This window comes from Protopterus annectens, chromosome 13.part0 (assembly GCF_019279795.1).
Source record: "Protopterus annectens isolate FY-2018-M chromosome 13.part0, PAN1.0, whole genome shotgun sequence".
NCBI lineage: Eukaryota > Metazoa > Chordata > Ceratodontiformes > Protopteridae > Protopterus > Protopterus annectens.
The window spans coordinates 926,071,704-926,092,263 of NC_056747.1; the positions used below are offsets into that span (position 1 = coordinate 926,071,704).

At 39.7% G+C, this 20,560-nt stretch overlaps 1 protein-coding gene across 1 annotated transcript in view; it reads left to right on the top strand.

The window, feature by feature from the left end:
- The window catches only part of LOC122787785 (receptor activity-modifying protein 3-like), a 343,166-nt gene extending 323,078 nt beyond the window's left edge, over positions 1-20,088 (top strand). The window contains exon 4 of the mRNA XM_044054681.1: positions 19,449-20,088. Within this exon, the coding sequence (XP_043910616.1) occupies positions 19,449-19,695 (247 nt within the window). The 3' untranslated portion in view covers positions 19,696-20,088. The remainder of the gene's footprint in view (positions 1-19,448) is intronic.
- The last annotated feature ends 472 nt before the right edge of the window (positions 20,089-20,560 follow it).

Below are 20,560 nucleotides of genomic sequence, written 5' to 3' on the forward strand. Positions count from 1 at the left end.
GTGTTGACATCAAATATCCCTGAAGCCAGGTCTCCCCTTCCCTCCTCCTGGTTCAAAGCAGTCAGTCATCACAGATACCTCAGACTTTACTTGGGAGCAGTTTCAAGGGGGATTAAAGAGCAAGGTATCTGGGATAACAAAGACAGACACAAAATATAAAAGAAATACTTGTCGTGATCAAGGCAGTTAACTGTCTGAATTACCTTTGCTCCCCAGGACCATTTCAAGTTATTTCAAACAATACCACAGTGACGTGGTACATAAACAAACAAGGGGGAACCAAATCTTGCCCCTGTGTAGACTAACCATGTTAGACTGGGCTGTAGCTTTACAACACAATCCAACTCTAATGGCTTCCTAAATTCTTTTAGAGCAAAACTGAGTGTCAGACAAGCTGAGCAGGACAAAGGCAAACCATCATGAATGGAAACTAGATCAGAGTCTTCCAAGATTTGATCCATCTGTGGGGAGTTTCTCAAGTAGACCATTTTACCTCTTCTCTGAACAATTATCTGGCATAAGTCTGCGCCAGGACTCCATGCAAGAAGACCTGGAAGACAGACAACTTTTCTTTTCACTGGACATGAATATTTTTGTATGCTTTTTTACCCTTTCCATTGATATCCAGGGTACTTCTGAAGATACAGAATGAATGCCCCCAAGATCAATGTGGTGACTCCCTTCTGGCCCAGACAAGTGTGGTTCTCCCTTCTGGAATTGGCCAGGGGCAATTATCACAAACTTTCTCACAGACTGGATCTACTCACATAAGGACAGATGTGTTTGACACATCCTGACCCCAAACAACTTCAACTGAATGCCTGGATGATAAGGTCTTAATACCCTTTAGACACGGTTTACTGAGGATGTGCCCCAGGTAGTAATGGATGCAAAAAAGCCTGCTATAAGAAAGTCGTATACTAGTAAACGGAAAAGGTTTTCTAGTTGGTGCCAATAGCATAACCAGTACCTATTCAGGGTTAGTGTCTCTCTGGTTTTATAACACTTGTGTGAGTGGCTATCCTTTCTTACTCCTCTATCAAGGCTCATTTGTTGGCAATTTCAGGATGCCTGTCCATGCATCCCTCACTTTCAAGTATCAAAATGTTTTTGAAAGGTGTGCTGCATAAGAGACCTCCAAGAAAACTAGTTGTTTCTCCTTGGGATCTTAATTTTGTATTAGAAAAGCTAATACTTGCTCCATTTGAACCAGCTCATCTGGCTGACTTGATGTTCTTAAAATGGAAAACAGTTTAACTGGTTGTTTTAAACTCTGCAGAAACAGTATCTGAATTGCAAGCTCTTATTGTCGGTCAGCCTTATTTCACTTTCTACAGAAACAGGGTTTCTTTGAGAACTAATCCTTCTTGTATGCCTAAAGTAGTATCTGAGTTTACTTTAAACCAAACTATATATCTGTGTGTTCTTCCCTGAACCTCAAAATGAAGGAGAAAGGATACTTCATACCATGGATGTCCATAGACATCTCAGGTACAATCATGACAGAACAAAATATTTCAGAACTTCTGATCAGTAGTTCATTTCTTCCAATTTAACTGTAGCCTCCAAACGGGCTTTATGCCTCATGAATGAAGAACAGCAACAGCTATCCCTCTTCACAAAGGTGGGCTATCTACAGACCCTGGAAACTACAGACCCATAAGTCTCACAAGTCTTATATGTAAAGCCATGGAAAGAATTATCATAGAAATGATCAATAATAACATAGGAAATCTCCAGACACTGGACTCAACCCAGTTTGGTTTTGTGAAGGGCAGATCGTGCCTACTCAGCCTGGTGGACTTCTTTGAGAAGGTCACCAAAGCAATGGATGAGGGCAAAATGGTTTACACTGTCTACCTTGACCTGGTCAAGGCATTTGACACAATACTGCACTCGGGCATTGTTGACAAACTCAAGAGGTTATGTACAAACTCATATATCACCAGGTGGATAGCCAAATGGCTCACAGACAGGACCCAGGAAGTTAGAACTGGGGAATCCACCTTTGTAAAGAGGCAAGTTACAAGTGAAGTCTCTCAGGGATCAGTCTTTGCACCGCTCCTTTTTGGCATTTACTTCTCTGAAGTCAAGGCCAATGTCAGTTGTCTCTGCTGCCTAAATTTGCAGATGACTGCAAATTAGGAGCCGTCATTGAATCCCACACTGACACAAATGTTCTCCAGGAGGGGCTGACACAAACAAATAACTGGTGTCAGAGCCATGGACTAAAACTTAATGCCAAGAAATGCATAATAGTATCCTTTGGGAAGTCATCCACACCCAGTAACTATCATATTGACAACACACCCCTTAGAGTTAACCCAGTAGTCAGGGACTTAGGAACACACATAGATAGTAATCTAGCCTTTGACCATCACGTGTCTACAGTAGTGAAAAAAATCTTTCTATGTTGCTCAACTTATAAACAAACGTATGGCATATAAGTCCAAGGAAGTCATTGTTCCAATGCATTCGGCATTCAACAGACCTGTCATTGAGTACAGTGCCCACTTTGGTATGTACGTAACCAGGCATATCCAACAACTGGAACATCCAAAGAGTTTCCTCACTAAAAGAATACAGGGCTTAAGTAAAATGTCCTATGCAGACCACCTCAAGTCTCTATCCCTGTGTTGTCTCCGACAGGCTTTTGAGGGGAGCTCTATGGCTGACATATAGGGCATTGTCAGACCCCACTTTGATGGACCTCCTGCATATCCACAAAACAAACAGCACCAGAATTACCCATTCTAAAGACTTAAACCTTCCCTGTGATATAAACAGGACCTGTTGGAGAGACAGGTATATATCCCAGAGATTACCCAGTCCCTGGAACAGGCTCCCCATCCATGTGAAGCAGAATTCCTCCTTAACCCAATTCCAGTGCAACTTAGACAACTGGATAGGGAGCAGGAAATATTCATCCCTGGTTTGGCATCTATCTCTCTAATGGACACAGGCAACCTGTAAATGTTTCATCTCCCAGGCCTCTGCTTGCAATTATTTCATCTCCCAAGCCCCCACTTACACTTATCAAGGGTATCAGAACTTGTCAGAGATTTGGGATGCATGCCTGGACTTAAAAAAGCCCTTGCAGTTGTTAGCCTAGTAAACACCTATGAACCTATGAAGGTAAGATGAAGGGGCAACCTATGTCAAAGCAGACCATCTTCAAATGGTTATCTTGGACTATTACCTTTTTTTATTCCTATCACAGCAAAACTATTCCAGGCAGGGTTAAGGCAAATTCTACCTGTGCTTTGGCTTCATCTATGTTTTTTTTTTTTGGAAAGGGTTAGACTCTAGAAGTATTCTAGAAGCAGCAACTTGGTCATCTGTACATTCTTTTACAACACACTGTAAGATAGATTCCTTCTCCATTTATAGGTCAGGCTTTGCTAGGACCATTCTTCAGGGGTTCTTTTATGCTTCTTTTTCTTCCATCTGCTGCAGTAGCTGCTGCCTCTCTCTACCCCCTTGTTTTTGGTGTATTTTTAATGCCAGGGTATGGACATTTGATTTTTGTTGTTCCTAATAATATCCTCTCATTGCTCAGCGTCTTTCTTTCAGCATGAAAGCTCTGAAGGGCTTGGTGCACAAACCTAACTTTTTAATCAGCTCAGCTTGATCTGACTAATGGTTTGGGAGCATACAAAGTGCCTTCAAGATTAGTTATATCCTATGCAGGATATAACCCATATGGATTAGGCTACTGCAGCAGTTAACTTTCCAGAATAGTAATGGTCAGTCACAGACCAGTTCTAGAAATAAAACAGCAAGCTCTGAGCAAGATAGTGGTCATGATATCACTGACAATATTGTAAAGCAGTAAATGCAGCAAACTCATTGGTTGCATTTGTATGTGGTGGCAAGAATCTGCTCATGTTAATCAGCCAGTAGGGAGGCAGATGTACATGGACCTCCTGTGCACTTTTTAGGGGAGATTGTGTGTGTGTGTGTGTGTGTGTGTGTGTGTGTGTGTGTGTGTGTGTGTGTGTGTGTGTGTGTGACGTATGTGCATGACTTCACCCTTTGGTTTCAGCACCTATGGCCCAGAGTTATTTCACCCTACCTGCAAGGAAGAAGATGAATAAACAGCATTAACAAAAGCTTATTCAGTCTGTTTTAATCCATAGCCTCATATTCAGGTGATATACCCATTCACAAAAAGTAAAAATACACAGGAACAAGTGAAAGGTGCGCTACAAGAAAACTGTGTAAACTTGAAGTAAAAAACAAGTACCGAACTAACACGGCTAGGCAAAACCTCTATTTATTGAACATAAAAGAAAGTGATAAAAGTAAGCGCTTTCGAGATAACACTATCAAGAACGTAACTGGAGAACCATACTGCAAGGCAGCAATGCTAACTGCTGCAACACTGTGCACAGTGAAAGTCATTCTAAATTAACTTCATGCCTTGCACAATTGATCGACTGTCCATCTGTCCTAAGCTATCTGGTTAGACAGGGCTGTTTTTGATATTTAGTTTGAGAGTGTATGTGGAGATACCAAACCCATAAAGGCCCACAACTTAGCTGGTGACTTTTTATTCACTAATACTGTACGCAGAGTATGGAATTTGCTACCTAAGAATATAACTCTAATCACATCCTTACCTCTCTTCAAACAACAAATCAAACTGTACTTCCAAAATCACTGGCTTTGCTCATTAGTACACCAGACTAACTCCCCCCTCCCTTCTTGACCTTTAACCCTATTTTGTGCTTAATAGTTAGCAAATACCTTGTTTCATTTTCCTTGCAATCCTACTATGCTCTGACCTACTTCTCTCATCTCTCCTATCTCCTCCTAATTGTCTTCTTTCTTTTCTTTTTTTTCACTTCCTGACTACTATCTCTTCCCTCTTTTTGTTATCTTTACATTTACTCCTCCTACTTCTCTACCCACCTGAGCTTTAACTTTTATCTTTATGGTAAATGCTTTATGGCATAACCTTTATGTATTAAGTAAGATGCTTTGAAACTGACCTAACATTATTCATGATTACTATTGTTTGTGTGCCTTAATTTTTTGTTGATTTTATTACCAATGTTTTACCTATTTTTATTCTATGTCTGTATTAACAACATGTCTATTTGTTATGTTTTGTGTGGAGCTTTTCTCCCCGGGCCTCTACTGAAAATGGAAATATATCCAGCTAGACTAGCCCGGTCAACAAATGTAAAATAAAAATAAAATAAATAAATAAATGTTTCCAGGCCATACAAAAGCAGTAGCAGCCCCCAATGTGCAGGAATCTGCATCTAGTTATAAGAGTTGCCCAAAGGCAGTCAAGAATTGAGGTGGATTTTCTGCTACTGTGCCTACCCCATGGAGGGAGAATCTTGCCTTAGTGGCTTTGTTGAAGTGTATTAACCCCCTGGCTGTTTTGCGCATGAATGGGAGTGGCCTGCATGATTGACCAGCAATAAGCCAGTGATGTAATATGCTAATAGAGCATGATTGACACGGCATGCAGATTTGCTGGTAACATCATGCATATATCGCTTCGTGACTACTTTTCAAATAACTGTTGTATTTCAAATAACTGTTGTATTCCAAACAAAATATGGTTTTACTCTTATACTTTTGTTCTCGACTGGAACATATGGGAGGCAGTAAGTGTCAGCTGGCCACTGCTTAAATAATTTCAAAGAACCCAAGGTAAAAAAAAAAAAAAGAATCACATGTAAGGAGAGATAGAGTTAGTCTCTAATAAGAATTCCGCACACAGAATAGGTACAAAACAGAAGGAAATTGCATCATCAAGCTTACTGCTGCCATCACTAGATGTCTCCAGGTCTCAACCACAAGAGTACCTGTGTGTAAGACTTTATTTAACGCACACACACACACACACACACACACACACACACACACACACACACACACACACACACACACACGTTTGTGTATAAATACACAAAACTACCATCACAGACAAAATGAATGGTAAGTTTGGTCAGCAATATGAAACAGCAACAATAAACAATAGCGGAACACACCGCCCATAGATCAAAACCTTCGATACGTATGGATGCTCAATGCAAAAAGCAGGAAATGAGGACAGAATGATCAGAGTAGTCTTTAATGGGTACTAACTAAATGTACAGTTGAGCACCGAACACTTTGTCAGTGAATGCTGAAAAATACTATAGTAAGAAAACAAAAATCAAACAGTAAACATAAAATAAATTATTTTTTAAGATCAAGCTCATCATAAACATTAAGGGATTGGGATGAACTGCAGAACCCCCTTAACCTGAAAAACAGTTTATTTTTAAAACAAACAGTTTTTCAACTCCTAAACTTTCTTTTTTTACAGTCTAACCATGGGATAAACTTTCACAAAAAAATAGATAAAATAACTAAATAAATAAATACGGAAGCACAGCATTGTAAAGACTGTACTCCGTTACTTTGATTTCTGTTGCTTTACATGACATTTTGTCAATGCTTTAAAGTACTTTTGTTGCATTCTCAAAGACTGGCTCATAACAGTTTAAGTAGGGTGCTGTTTGAAGGTACGAATTTGATGTATATTACAAACTACTACATTTACTAAATGTCTACTATGTATTTTTCGAATGCCCAGCTTCTCCATACAATGAATATTTATGTAGACCACAACCTGAATGCATAACTATTCATGACTGTTCATTCATGTCAAAGTGATCCTGGGTGTTAGGCAGGGTTTGGACAGGGTTTGCTATTGCACATCAACAAAACCGCCTTAATTTTCTGTCTCTGCCTATGGTCTGCTATTTGACACAAGCCTTTACATCTCTAATAAGTGGGTTGGGTCTGCAGCAGTACGAGAGGTGCTAATTTACTCTTAAAGACCTTTTAGCACTGCTGTTGCAGCTAACCTAAAATGAAAAAGAAAAAAAAAATCACCAGAACTGCACTATGCAAAAATTATTGACGTGGACGCCTTAATAAAGACTTGCATACTATAAGTCAGTGGCATTCACATACCATGTGGCTGAAATACTTGTGTGTCCTTAAGGCTTAATTCACATTTTCCTACGGTCCTCTTTCAAGAGAAGTTTAGAGTATTACATACAGATAAATCTCTGGTTTTCAAAGGTCTTCTTGATGTTTTTGTCTGAGTTTTTTCTGTGAGACCTTTTTACTGGTTGTTTTTTTTTTTTCATTTTGGGAAATTCTACAGTCACTCTAATGTTATGACATAAGGCTTTGGTTAAAGCTGAGTGGTCAGATTATGGGGGAGCTAGCTACTTATGCAGTGATGACAAGTTTATAAAAAGGAGCAAAACATGTTATGTCTACAGTTAGTGGGGTTTACTGGTTAAATGCCTTAAAGTGTATTGTTGCATTTCTCATATGTACATGTTTTACAGTTAATTTCATACGATCATAGGAAGTTACTAGGCTACTGGCCCTGAGGCCCTTATAAGCCTAGCCAAGAGTTTAGCCCATGTTTAGACAAGTCGGCACCCAAAGCGCCTGTCCAGCAGGGACACCGGGTGGAATCCCAGGGATATATTTCGTTTTTCATCCAGTTATCCAGGTTGTGCTTAAAATGAGTAAAGAGGTGCTCTGCTTGATGTGGAGAGGGAGTCTATTCCACAGATTGGGGAGTCTCTGGGACACAAATCTGTCCCGCCAACAAGTCCTGTTGATGTCACAGACCAGGTTGAAGCTGTGTATGCGGATTACTTGAGTGGAGCATTGTCAATATGCAGCAGTCCCATCAAGGCGACGTCCGAGATCACCATGTATGCCAGCAGAGGTCGCCTCTGAAGAGTCTGCATGAAACTGAGTAGAGGGATAGGGCTTTTAGCCTATCTGTGTATGGTAGATTTTTGAGGACCTGGATTCTCCTGGTGAAGAAGGTTCTGTGGTTTCTTCAGTTGATGCATGTGATTTGTGAGGTACATGCCGAATGGGGTACTGTACTCAGTAATGGGCCTTATAAAGGAAGAATGCAGGATTTACGTTTCCTAATGGTTTAATACTAGGGCAAACAGAACTGGATGAACTTTTAGCCATGTTTGATAGACATGGAATTGAACTAATTCAGTTTATTAGATTAAATGACAAACGTATAAGTGAACTTTTGGACAAAGCTAATGAGTTAAACAATGCTGTACTTGATGTTGGTAACTTAGAACTGTAGGTTGGGAAATATGACAATATGTTCGATAGGGTAGAAAATCAGGTGAGCATTAATATGAATAGAAAAAAACAAGAAATTGGAAAGGGACGAGGAAGAAATCCAGCAATAATTTAGCATACCCACTTCCCAAGTCTTATTTGTCTACCACTAGGCAACAACATGTATTTGAAGACATGCAGAGTGTTAATGGAGCAGCAGGATGCTTTAATTACTGGAACCAGAGAGGTAACCGGAAAAGTTTTGCAAGGAATAATCATGAAGATGAGGAGATATTTGACAGGGAACACACAGAATTGAGATGGTCAGAAAGAATTTCTAACAGAAATAAGAATAAACAGAATTTTTTTTTAGTTCAACCCCACCTGGGGACAAATACGAGAACCAGGGGGAACAAAAGTTATTGGGGCAAGAACCAGAAAATGAACTAACAATTCACAATGTAGAGATGGACTGTACTATTACTGCTTTTGGGGGAAAAATGATGAGTTTTAAAGGTTTTAATATTTTTAATTATACTGACATTCCCTTAACATAGACACACTTTACACTTTTTTAAAAAGGTTTAAAGTTTGTACCAGCTAAAAAAGCAGACTTAGCTGACACTTTAACTGAATTCAAACTTTTTACAAGAAAATTAATTCTCAAAATTTTCTAAAGACTGCAACAACCCACTGAACTTAACACAAAGCAACAATATAAAAAAGAAAAGTATATCTAATCCCCCTATGCACCCTCTTATAGGGAACTATGAGAAGTGTTGTATGCAAGATATTTATCAATATTATGAAACATTTAAAAACAAAACGTATAACATTTTTAAGGAAGAAATGGAACTATTAAAAGAACTAAGACAGAATGGCACAGTGCGAATAATAAAGCCTGACAAAGAGGGTGGGATGGTGATGGTAAATAGTGAAGAATATGATTATGACATGCTGTCAACCCTATATGACACCGAAAAATATGATTCCAAATTAACATAGCACAAAGAAGGTACAATTATTTCTAGAAGATTATTTTTACCAGGAGGCTATTAATGAAGCAACACATGGATTTTTGGCTAACAAACATCCTGTCATCCCTACAGTATTTGGAATTCCCAAAATCTGTAAGAATATTGACAAGCTCCCTTAAAGACTAACAGTCTCAGCTAAGAATAGCATGACATCTCCTTTAGCCATATTTATAGATAGGCTGCTACAAAACACAATAAAACAATCTATTGAGTATATTTTAGAAGACTCCTGGGATTTTTTTGAGAAAAATAAAACAGGAGTATTACTCAGATGAAACAAGTTTTTTAACAATAGATGTGGTACACCTTTTCACTTCTATTCCACACAATGCAGGACTGAAACTGTTCCAAACCACAAAGCATTCTATAGCTATGTCAAGAATCTCAGTGACAACACTCAGATCTGCTCTGAGTTACAGCACAATGGCACTAAATATACAGAACCAACTGATATTGCCAACATCCTGGCAGATAGGTTCAGTGCTAACTTTACCCCCCCCCCCCCAAAGGGCCCATCTCTATACTGGAAGAATGCAAAGTTCCTGTAATCACAGCTGCACAGGTAAAAACCACACTCTCCAAAGCCAAGAACACAGCATCCATGGGACCTGACAACATCCCAGGCTGTGTTCTACATGAACTACAGAATGAACTGGCACCCCACCTAAGCACCATGTTCAATCATAGCCTCACCTCAGGCTTTGTGCCCACTGAATGGCACACAGCAACGGTTATCCCACTCCACAAAGGGGGAGCCACCACGGACCCCGGGAACTACCGCCCCATTAGCCTAATGAGCCTGATCTGCAAGGCCATGGAACGTATCATCATGGAACTTATAAATAAAGACATTGGTAATCTCCAAACTCTGGTCCCCACCCAGTTTGGGTTTGTAAAAGGCAGATCATGTCTCCTAAACCTGACTGACTTCTTTGAAGCAGTCACCAAAGCCATAGACGAGGGTGGTGGTTCACACAGCCTGTCTAGATCTCGCCAAGGCTTTTGACACCATCCCCCACTCTGGAATTATAGATAAACTCATTAAACTAGGTATAAATCCCTATGTCACAAGATGGGTTGCCAAATGGCTCACTGACAGACCCCACACTGTGAAAGTAGCAGACTTCAAATCCGACTTCAGACCAGTGACAAGTGGATTACCACAGGGTTCAGTCCTGGGTCCTCTCCTGTTTGGTATCTACTTTTCTGAAGTACAGGCTAACACAGAAGGTCTTTGGATAATGAAGCTTGCAGATGACTGCAAACTATGAGCCATGATGGTATCTACTTTTCTGAAGTACAGGCTAACATGGAAGGTCTTTGGTTAATGAAGTTCACAGATGACTCCAAACTAGGAGCCATATTTGAAACTCCTAACGATGTGGACATCCTACAAAAGGGCCTCACTGAGACAGATGCCTGGTGTCATAGCAATGGCCTCAAGCTCAGTGCCAAAAAGTGCATTGTCATCCCCTTTGGTAAAAACTCTGTACCCATGAGCTACCACATAGGTGGTAGTCTACGTAACACTGAAAGTGTGATGAGACATTGGGACAAAGGTGGACAGTAGTCTCTCCTTTGATAATCACATCACCACAGTAGTCAGGAAATCCTTCTACGTGGCACACCTCATCACAAAAGGTTTCTCATAGAGGAAAAAAAGGTCATTGTTCCCCTCTACACGTCACTCATTAGACCTATTATAGAGTACAACGCCCCTTTTGGTATGTACCTCACAAGACATCTACAACAACTGGAAAGGCCACAGAAATACCTTACAAAGAGAATTACCGGCCTCAAACAGATGCCCTACACAGACCGCCTCAAAAAACTCCAGCTTTACTTCGTCACATATCGCCTACTCAGAGGCGATCTCTGCCCAACATACAAAGCTATGTCAAACTCAGAGCTGTTGGACATGCTAAACTTAAAGAAAATCCCAGTTCCTCCAAGCTACACCTAGGGACCTAAACCTTGTCATCACAATAAATAGAACATGCTGGAGGGATAGATTCATGTCCCAGAGACTTCCCATACTCTGGAACAAACTACATATCTGTGTCAAACAAAGCTCCTCATTAGCACTCTTCAAGAAAAATCTTAATGATTGGATGGGAAATAGGAAATTCACCCCGGGGATCACCTCTGTGGCTCTGCTCGACAGAGGCACAGGAAAATAAATTTCTTGGGTGGGGAAAGCCAGGGTACCTTTTTGGCTAGGTTTGTATAGGCCCTAAGGCCGATAGCCTAGTACCTGCCTATGACCTATGAACCTATGATGCAGTGTTGGAAAGGACTAGTTTAAATGGTGCACTACTTAACTTTGTGATGGATGTTATGGAACTTGTTTTAAAGAACAACTATATGTGTTTTGGGAACACATTGTTCAGACAAGTTAAGGAGGTGGCCATGGGGCGAATTGTGCTCCAACTTATGCTAACCTAGTAATGTATGCATGGGAGAAACAGCATGTATTCACATTGGGTTTTGATCAGTTCTGGTTTGTTTATCTGAGATTTTTGGATGACATTTTTATTTTGTGGAAAGCAACTGGTGAAATAAGGGATACATTTGTAAAAACAATGAACAACAATAATTATTTTCTGAAGTTTACCTGTGACCATACAGATGATTGTGCAAACTATCTAGATGTAACTATATTTAAAAACAAGGTAGAAAAAAAGTTTGGTTCCAAACTGTACAGAAAACCAAAATTTTCTAACAGTTACCTGGACTACAGAAGTCAGCACCCTTTCTATACTAAAAAGAACATAGTGAAAGGGTAGACTGTACGCACAGCAAGAATGTGTTCAGATATTTCCTTATTCAAAATAGAGTTAGGAAATCTGATTGCTATGTTCAAAGAAAGGGGATATCCAGAAAGTTTGTTATTTGCTATAGCAAAAAATATTTTGGATGAATGGGGTAACAAGTACACCCTTTTGATGGGTACTAATGAAGAAATTGTAGTTACAACTATCCCGGTTGACAATTAATTTCCAAATTCTATGGTTTTATAATACAGTGGGGACTCCACTACCTTGAGAGATATTATAACAAAAATTAAGTAATGTTTAGAAGTAGTGCTGAGACACTTGACATTTTAGGTCCAAATCCTACTTTTGTGTGTAAAACAGGGTGGAATTTGAAAAACTATTTTGAACATTCCACAAATGTGAACAGTAAAATGATTAATGGAACTAAAAATGTGGGAGATGTAATTATCACAGAAAAGTAGGTAACCCAGAACAGCGTATTAGTTTGGACACAGGAAATTTGTGGCAGTTCTAGTCTTGTATACATTGCAACTTGCTCCAAATGTAATGATTTTTATATTGGGAAAACTGTTAGGAGTTTACGTAAATGTATATACGAGCACTTGTATGCTATTAAAAACAAAGATGAGAACAATGCTTTATATAAGCATACCAAATACTGTGGCTATGATTCAAAATTCCTATTTGGGATTTTGGAAAAAGTTAAAAGGGACGACAAGACAGGCTTTTGGGAGAATAGGGCAGAGGAATGTGAACTTAAATGGCAACTAAGGCTGAATGCAACAACTTTGCCTGGTATTAATGAACATATATCTATTTAGCCTATTTTAAAGAAAAGAACAATTATTTTATGATGTATTTAGTATGTTACTGTTTCTTTAAGGAAACACTGAGTGAGCAGGTCACATGATGATTTTAAATGCTATTTAAATATTGGTTTTATTATGTAAAATGACTCTGAAGAAGTTCCTTTTGGGAACGAAAGTGTGTGACCATTTCTTGTTTTTGTATTAAAGTGTTATTTATAGTATTACATCTTGTCAGGACCTTATTGGGAATTATCCACCTCATTGGCTTGTTACTTGGTATAAGAATACAGGAATGTTATGAACTCCTTGTCCCTGGATGAGATACCCTTACTTATGAGGTGGGCTATGTAGAAAGCTTTCTGTACAATTGAAGCAACATGGTGGTCAAAAGTCAGGCTGCTATCAACCTGGTTGCCCAAATCCCTCACAACTGATTGCGTACTTAGGATGTTGTTATTAATGTGATAATTTGTGGGGATGTCACTCTCCCCAAAGGAGATGATGATGATGCATTTTTTGGTATTCAGCTTGATGCCATATTTCAGGCACCAATCATTTGTTTGGGTGAGACTCTCTTGGAGGATGGCCACATCACTAGGGGAATTGATGACAGCATCCAGCTTGCAGTCATTTGCAAACTTGGTCAGCCATAGCTCACTGGTTTTGGCATGCACTTCAGAAAAGCATATCCCAAATAACAGAGGCCCCAAGACCAAACCCTGGGGTATGCTGCTCGTTATGGGTCTACTGTTTCAGGTGGCTTCCTCTATTTTGACTAGGTGGGTTCTATCAATGAGCCATTTAGCTATCCATCTGATAACATAAAGATTAATGTCTAGTTGAGAGATTTTATCTATTATGCCTGAGTGGGGAATAGTGTCGAAGGCTTGGCCAGGTCAAGGTAGGCGGTGTGCACTGTCTTCCCCTTGTCCATGGCTTTGATGACTGTCTCAAAGAAGTCAACCAAATTTAATAGACATGAACTCCCCTTGATGAAGCCAAACTGTGTGTGATCAAGTGTTTGGAGGTTGCCAATGTCCTTGTTTATGAGGTCCATGACAATCCATTCCATGGGCTTGCTGATCAGGCTAGTTAGGCTGATGGGACTATAACTTCCCAGATTGGTGGATGCTCCACCGTTTTGCAAAGGGATGACTGTGGCTGTCCTCCACTCAGCTTGGACAAAGCCAGTACTCAGGATTTTGTTGAATAGGGAGCCTAATGGTGCTGCAAGTTCCTGCCTGAGTTCATGTAGGATGCAGCCTGGGATGTTATCGGGTCCCATGGAGGCTGTATTTTTTGCCTTGGAGAGAGCAGTGATGACCTGTTCCCTAGATGTAAATGGGGCAGGTACTGGGAATGTCCGGATTTACTAATGGGGGGACAGAGGGGTGAAGTTTTTGCTGAATCTGTCAGTCATCAAGTTTGCTATATCTGCGGCATTTGTATATGTGGTGTCCCTGACCACCAGTTCTGAACAGATCTGGGTGCTGCCTTTGAGATTACAGACATATGTGAAAAAGCCTTATGATTGTCTCTAGTAGATGTGGCCAATCTGGAGTCGAATTTTGCTTTGGAGGATTTCACTAGTGCTCTTATTTGCTTGTTCAGGCTAAGGAGAGATTACTTCCAACTGGGCACCTGCTCCTTCTTGGTCACGGACAGCAATTTTTTCCATTTGTTATAGAGTTTATTTATTACAGATACCCATCAGACAAGTTTACTCTTCCTTGCGGAGGATGATTTAGTCCTGTTGAGTATTCCTGATTCTCTGCATCTATATAAATGCAAGTATAGTGCTTTGGTATAGATTTGGATACTGGTGCCAGTTCCTTGAGAGGGAGATGGTGACTTCAAAAGTGAATTCTTTATGGTTGGATCTTACCAGGGAGGATGATACTGCAGGGATGCTCTGTCATGGTCAAATTTTACACAAAGGGGTAGAAAGACTTGAACAGCAATTGGATTTAACTGGAAGTCTTATAACAATGAATGCTAAATCAAATTTTAGTACTAGTTTTACCACAGTATTTTTGAATGATGCTAGAAATTTAAGAGATATTTTAATAAAAAAATGGACCTTTATTAAGGATGATGTGAATTTGAGAGACAAGTTGGGCTTAGAGCCTAAAGTCACTTTTAGAAGCGGTCCTAATCTGAATGATTTATTGAATAGGAACATTAAACCTTATGTTCCCAATAAGGGCATGAGAAAGTGTGGCAGATGCCCTCATTGTAAATACATCCTAGTAGCCTCCTCTTTTTCTATAGGGAAAATAAAATACACTCTGACAGGAAAATATGACTGCAATACCAAGGGGGTTATTTAATTAGCTAGGTGTAAACTATGCCGTTTATTCTATATAGGGAAAACGGAAAGGCCTTAAAACAAAGAATTTATGAACATCATTATACTATGGTGAGATAGGATAAAAACAATGCACTAGCAAAGCACCTGTTGGAATTTGCTGACCATTCTTTTCATTTTATGGTTATTGAAAAGTTGGAGGTTGACCCTAGAGGGGGCCCTTGGGCTTTAAAACTTGATGAGAGGGAGTTAACTATGGCAATTAAAAACAAATGCATTTGCTTATCCAGGGCTTAATGACTGTTGCTCATTAAAATGTGTTTTGAAATTAAAATCTTTATCGAGATGAAAAAAAAATATTAATTCATATTAAACATAATAATGTTTTACATACATACATTTTATGAATAAATTTATATATTTTATATATTATATGCGAGAGGGGTTATGATGTCATTTTGTGTCCATGACTATTTAAACTGTTTAGTGTTTTAACAATGTGTCTGATGCAGTTCCTTCATTTTAAGTGGACAAAAGCACTCACATTAAAAACTTCAGTGGTCTATTGTGGAAAAGAGTTGTGTTTATCTTCTGGTGTATTTTTCTTCTTGAAATTTTTACTTGCTATTTTATTAATTTTGGGGAAATTTTGCAGTCACTCTAATGTTATGGGCATAAAGCTTTGGTTAAAACTGATTGTTTTCAGATAACAGATGCCACCTCTCATTACACAGGGTAAACCCCTTTTGGGGTAGTTTTGTCCTGTGGAAAAAAACACCAACAATTGCAAATGTCCTGATATTCTGGGACAAAAGTTATTCCCAAGTGTCCTCTAGTAGGTGCATCAAGCAGTTATTTTGTATCAGAAGCACCTTATTATTACAAGAAACAACTAAAATCCTACAAATGCAAACTTTTATCTTATCAAAGACGCGTAGTCCAGTCCTTCAGACTGGCTATGGGTATGGTTATCTTGCAAAATTTCACATTTCTGTTAACATCCCACTTCAGGCTTTTGAAAACATGGCAGCAATATTTCAGATAATGGCCAGGCTATCTGCTTACACTGTATAGATGGGCCATACAAAGGGCAAAACATGTCATGTGTACAGCAAGGGGGGGGGGCTGCTTTATTGGCTTGGATGCTTTTTATAAAGTGTTAACACCTGTATCCTTAAGGGATACTTTGCATATTTCCCATGGGCCTCTTCCAACTGAGATTTTTGTATTACACACAGTAAATACCAGATGGTTTTGCCTATGATTTGTTTCTTTGTAACCTTTTTATTTGTTGTTTCATTTGTGTTTTTGTTACATGTCTGGTCTCCTATAGTTTAAACATAACTTGTAGACTCAGTGGTGTAGACCACTTGAGCATTTCATATTAAACCTGTACAAATCAGCAAGACTAGTAAAATGAAAGAACATAAAACTACATCTATGTCGTCTGTAGCTGAAGTCTTCCCATAGGAAGTAAGTCACTCTATTTCTTCACTGTCATTTATTCATTCTTGGAACTTGTTCAAACTGTCAGTCATCACAGAGCATTTCTGTAAATTTAATAATTAACTGTTACATGGGTAATAAAAATGTCTTAGAAAAGTAGATCATTAAAGGTAGGTGTTACGAAATGTGATCCTTCTACTTATATTGTAAGTCTGACCATAAGCAAATCACCCTTGATATCCACATCCCACCCCCACCCTCAGTAAGGAAACCTCCTTAAAAAACTTCTCCAAAGCCAACTTCAAGCTACTGAAGTCAGAAGTGACAAACTTCACAACACTCACGCAGACGGGATCCGGAAGTTCGACTGCAGAATCCTACACTAAGGCACTGTACAAGCACATCAACTCGTGCATGAATCGTGTCATCCCAAATAGAACCAAGATGCTCTTCTCCAAAAAAAGGAAGCCAATCTGGTGGTCCCCTGCTATAAACAAACTATACAACAGAAGGACGAAACTGTTGCAAAAAAGAGAAAAATTAGCCTCAGTAAGAAGGTGAAATCCCTCATAAAATCCTCAAAAGCTAGTTACGAAAATAAAATTACCAAAGATTCCAAAGACAACCACAAGGCATTCTATAGCTATGTCAAGAATCTAAATGGCAATGCTCAGATCTGCTCTGAGTTACAACAGAATGGCATTAAATATACTGATCCCAAGGATATTGCCAATATCCTGGCAGATCGATTTAGTGCCAACTTAACCCCCCTCTCACCCCCTAAAGGGCACATCTCAATACCAAAAGATTGCCAAATTCCGATAATCACGGCCACACAGGTAGAAACCATACTTTCCAAAGCTATGAATACAGCAGCCATGGGACCAGATGACATCCCAGGCTGTGTACTACATGAACTACAAAATTAACTGGCACCTCACCTAAGTGTCATGTTTAATCATAGCCTCACCTCAGGCTTCATGCCCACTGAGTGGTGCACAGCTACAGTTATCCACCTTGGATCCCGGGAACTACCATCCCATCAGTCTGACAAGCCTGATCTGCAAGGGCATGGAATGCATTATCATGGAACTTATAAACAAAGACATTGGCAACCTTCAAACACTGGACCCCACCCAGTTCGAGTTTGTTAAGGGCCGATCTTGTCTCCTGAATCTGATTGACTTCTTCAAATCAGTCTCCAGAGCTGTGGATGAGGGTAAGGCAGTCCACACAGCTTATCTGGACCTCGCCAAGGCCTTCAACACCATCCCGCACTCTGGAATCATAGATAAACTTACTAAGCAGGGCATAAATCCCTACGTCACTCAATGGGTTGCCAACTGGCTTACTGACAGAACCCAGACTGTAAAAGTAGCCGACTCCAAATCCAGCTCCAGACAAGTGACAAGTGGAGTACCTCAGGGTTCAGTCCTGGGACCACTCTTGTTTGGCGTCTACTTCTCTGAAGTACAGGCCAACACTAAGGGACTCTGGCTAACAAAGTTTGCAGATGACTGCAAACTGGGAGCCATTATTGAATCCGCAAATAATGTGGATATTCTACAAAAGGGCCTTACAGAAACAGATGCCTGGTGCCAGAGCCATGGGCTCAAGCTTAATGCCCCCTTTGGAAAAAAACATGTACCCGTGAATTACCACATAGGTGGGAGGACACTAAACATTGAAAGTGTGATGAGAGACTTGGGGACACAGGTGGACAGTGGTCTCACTTTCGATAACCACATCACCACAACAATCAGGAAATCCTTCTATGTGACACACCTCATCACTAAGGGCTTTTCATCCAGAAAAAAGGAGGTCATTGTCCCACTGTACTCATCCCTCATTAGACCCATTGTAGAGTATAATGCCCCGCTTGGTATGTACCTCACAAGACATCTGCAACAGCTGGAAAGGCCACAGATATACCTCACTAAAAGAATCACAGGCCTAAAGCAGATGCCATATACTGACCGTCTAAAAAAACTCCAGCTATACTCTGTGGCATATCGTCTACTCAGAGGCAATCTCTGCTTACCATACAAGGCCATGTCAAACCCTGAGCTGTTGGACATGCTCCACTTAAAGAAATCCCAATCCCTCAGAGCCACACGCTCCAGGGATCTAAACCTTGTCATCACAATGAACAAAACATGCTGGAGGGATAGGTTCCTGACCCAGAGACTCCCCATACTCTGGAATAGACTGCCCATACATATCAAGCAGAGTGCCTCATTGGCCCTCTTCAAAAGGAACCTTGATGATTGGATGCGAGATAGGAAATTCACTCCAGGGATCATGTCAGTCAACCTGCTAGACAGGGGCCTGGAGAAGTAAATATTGTGGGAAGAAATATCCAGGGAATTGTTATGGCTAGGCTTGCATAGGCCCTAGGGCCGATAGCCTAGTACCCAACCTATGAACCTATGAACATAAATTACTCAATTTGTGTAATAAGTAGCAAATGATTTCTGTATTTATAACATAAAAGCAGTAATTTAAAAATCTGTGTAATTAGAAATTGGTTAAACAGAGCTAGATAGTGCAAATTCTGTTAATAAAAAATGGACTCATGAACACAAAGCAGTGTCATTTGTCAGGAAAATACACCATTGTTTATTCTATTTCATCTGCTGACAGCCTAATTGCTTTGCATTAGTGCCATCTTTCTTCCAGAACAGCTGTACCAAGCCTGTTGCAGTCCTTCATGAATATCTGACCTTATGCCTGTGCTGACTACCTAGCCTTTCATACTTCTACAAGCACCTGATTCTCTTTTGTGTCCAGATATGTTGTTTGAATGTTTCCTTCCCAGCTTGACTGCATGCCTTCTTGTGTTGGTGTTTGCTTTTCTTTATTAGCTGCTCTTATGAGTATTGTATAGAACAATTCATGCAAATGATGATAATGCATTAACTTTGATTCTGTTTTGTATTTATAGGGACTACAATGGCTACTCCAAATGCACACAGACTTGGTCTGAATATTGCAGTTGGTTCTGGCCTAATGAGCTTGTACAAGAATCCTTTATATATCTGCACAAAACGTTCTTCATAAACTGTACAACCGAGAGTACTGAGTTTGTTGATCGGACACCACCGAATGCCCTCATGGCTATGGTTCTACTGCCTATATGCCTTATTCCAGTCATGCTCGCTCCCATGTTATGGTGGAGTAACCGTGACTGAACAAGAATTTAAATTAAAGAAATCAGATGGTTGAGCATAAAATATGTATAAATGCATGCATATATATGACACTTATTGCAAAGCATACAAACACAGGATATAGTATATAGCAAAATAAGTACTCTTCCTTTCTTCAGTATGCATAACAGGGTGACATTGACTTTTGTCCAAGTTACCAGATTTCTATAGCTGTGTGTGCAATTCAGTTTTGCCATCAGATTACATGCACAACATATTTGCCGTGCTGTTAATGAAGTTATTAGTTATCTGCACTGTAATAGTTAGCCATCTGAAGTTAGTTTTCTGTAATGTAATGGCATGTCTCCTGACAGAATGCTGTCCACTGTGATGTCTCCTGTCTCCAGCCACATAAAATATGATATTTTTTCTCTACAGTGGTTTTAACAATGCATCTTTCTTGAGAGATGGGGTACCCACTGGCAAAGTCTAACATGTTAACCCCACCCATATCTTGCAGTTAGAATGAAGCTGTATCAGATATTGCTGTGAATGAGATTTTACATGAAAACCTTACTGCAGTCACCATCAAACTAAGACTAGGTCCAATGCAGCATTATACTGAAGGTATTGCAAGCATATAAGCATGTGAAACTTGAACGTGGTTGCAAACATATAACAAATGCTGAGGCAAGTGGAAGACCCAAAGGTGTATCCAAGTCTATCTGAGTGTGCCACAATTTCCCACACATATTTGCACTTGTGCATGATTGAATGCAGCTCATGTCAGACCCTTGACACAAGCCAACACAGAATGGGAAAACTGACACACTGAAATTCAGTGAGCCTATAGTATTTTGCTACAGATGTGTGCATGATCAGGAAAACATTAGGTTTTTATATATAT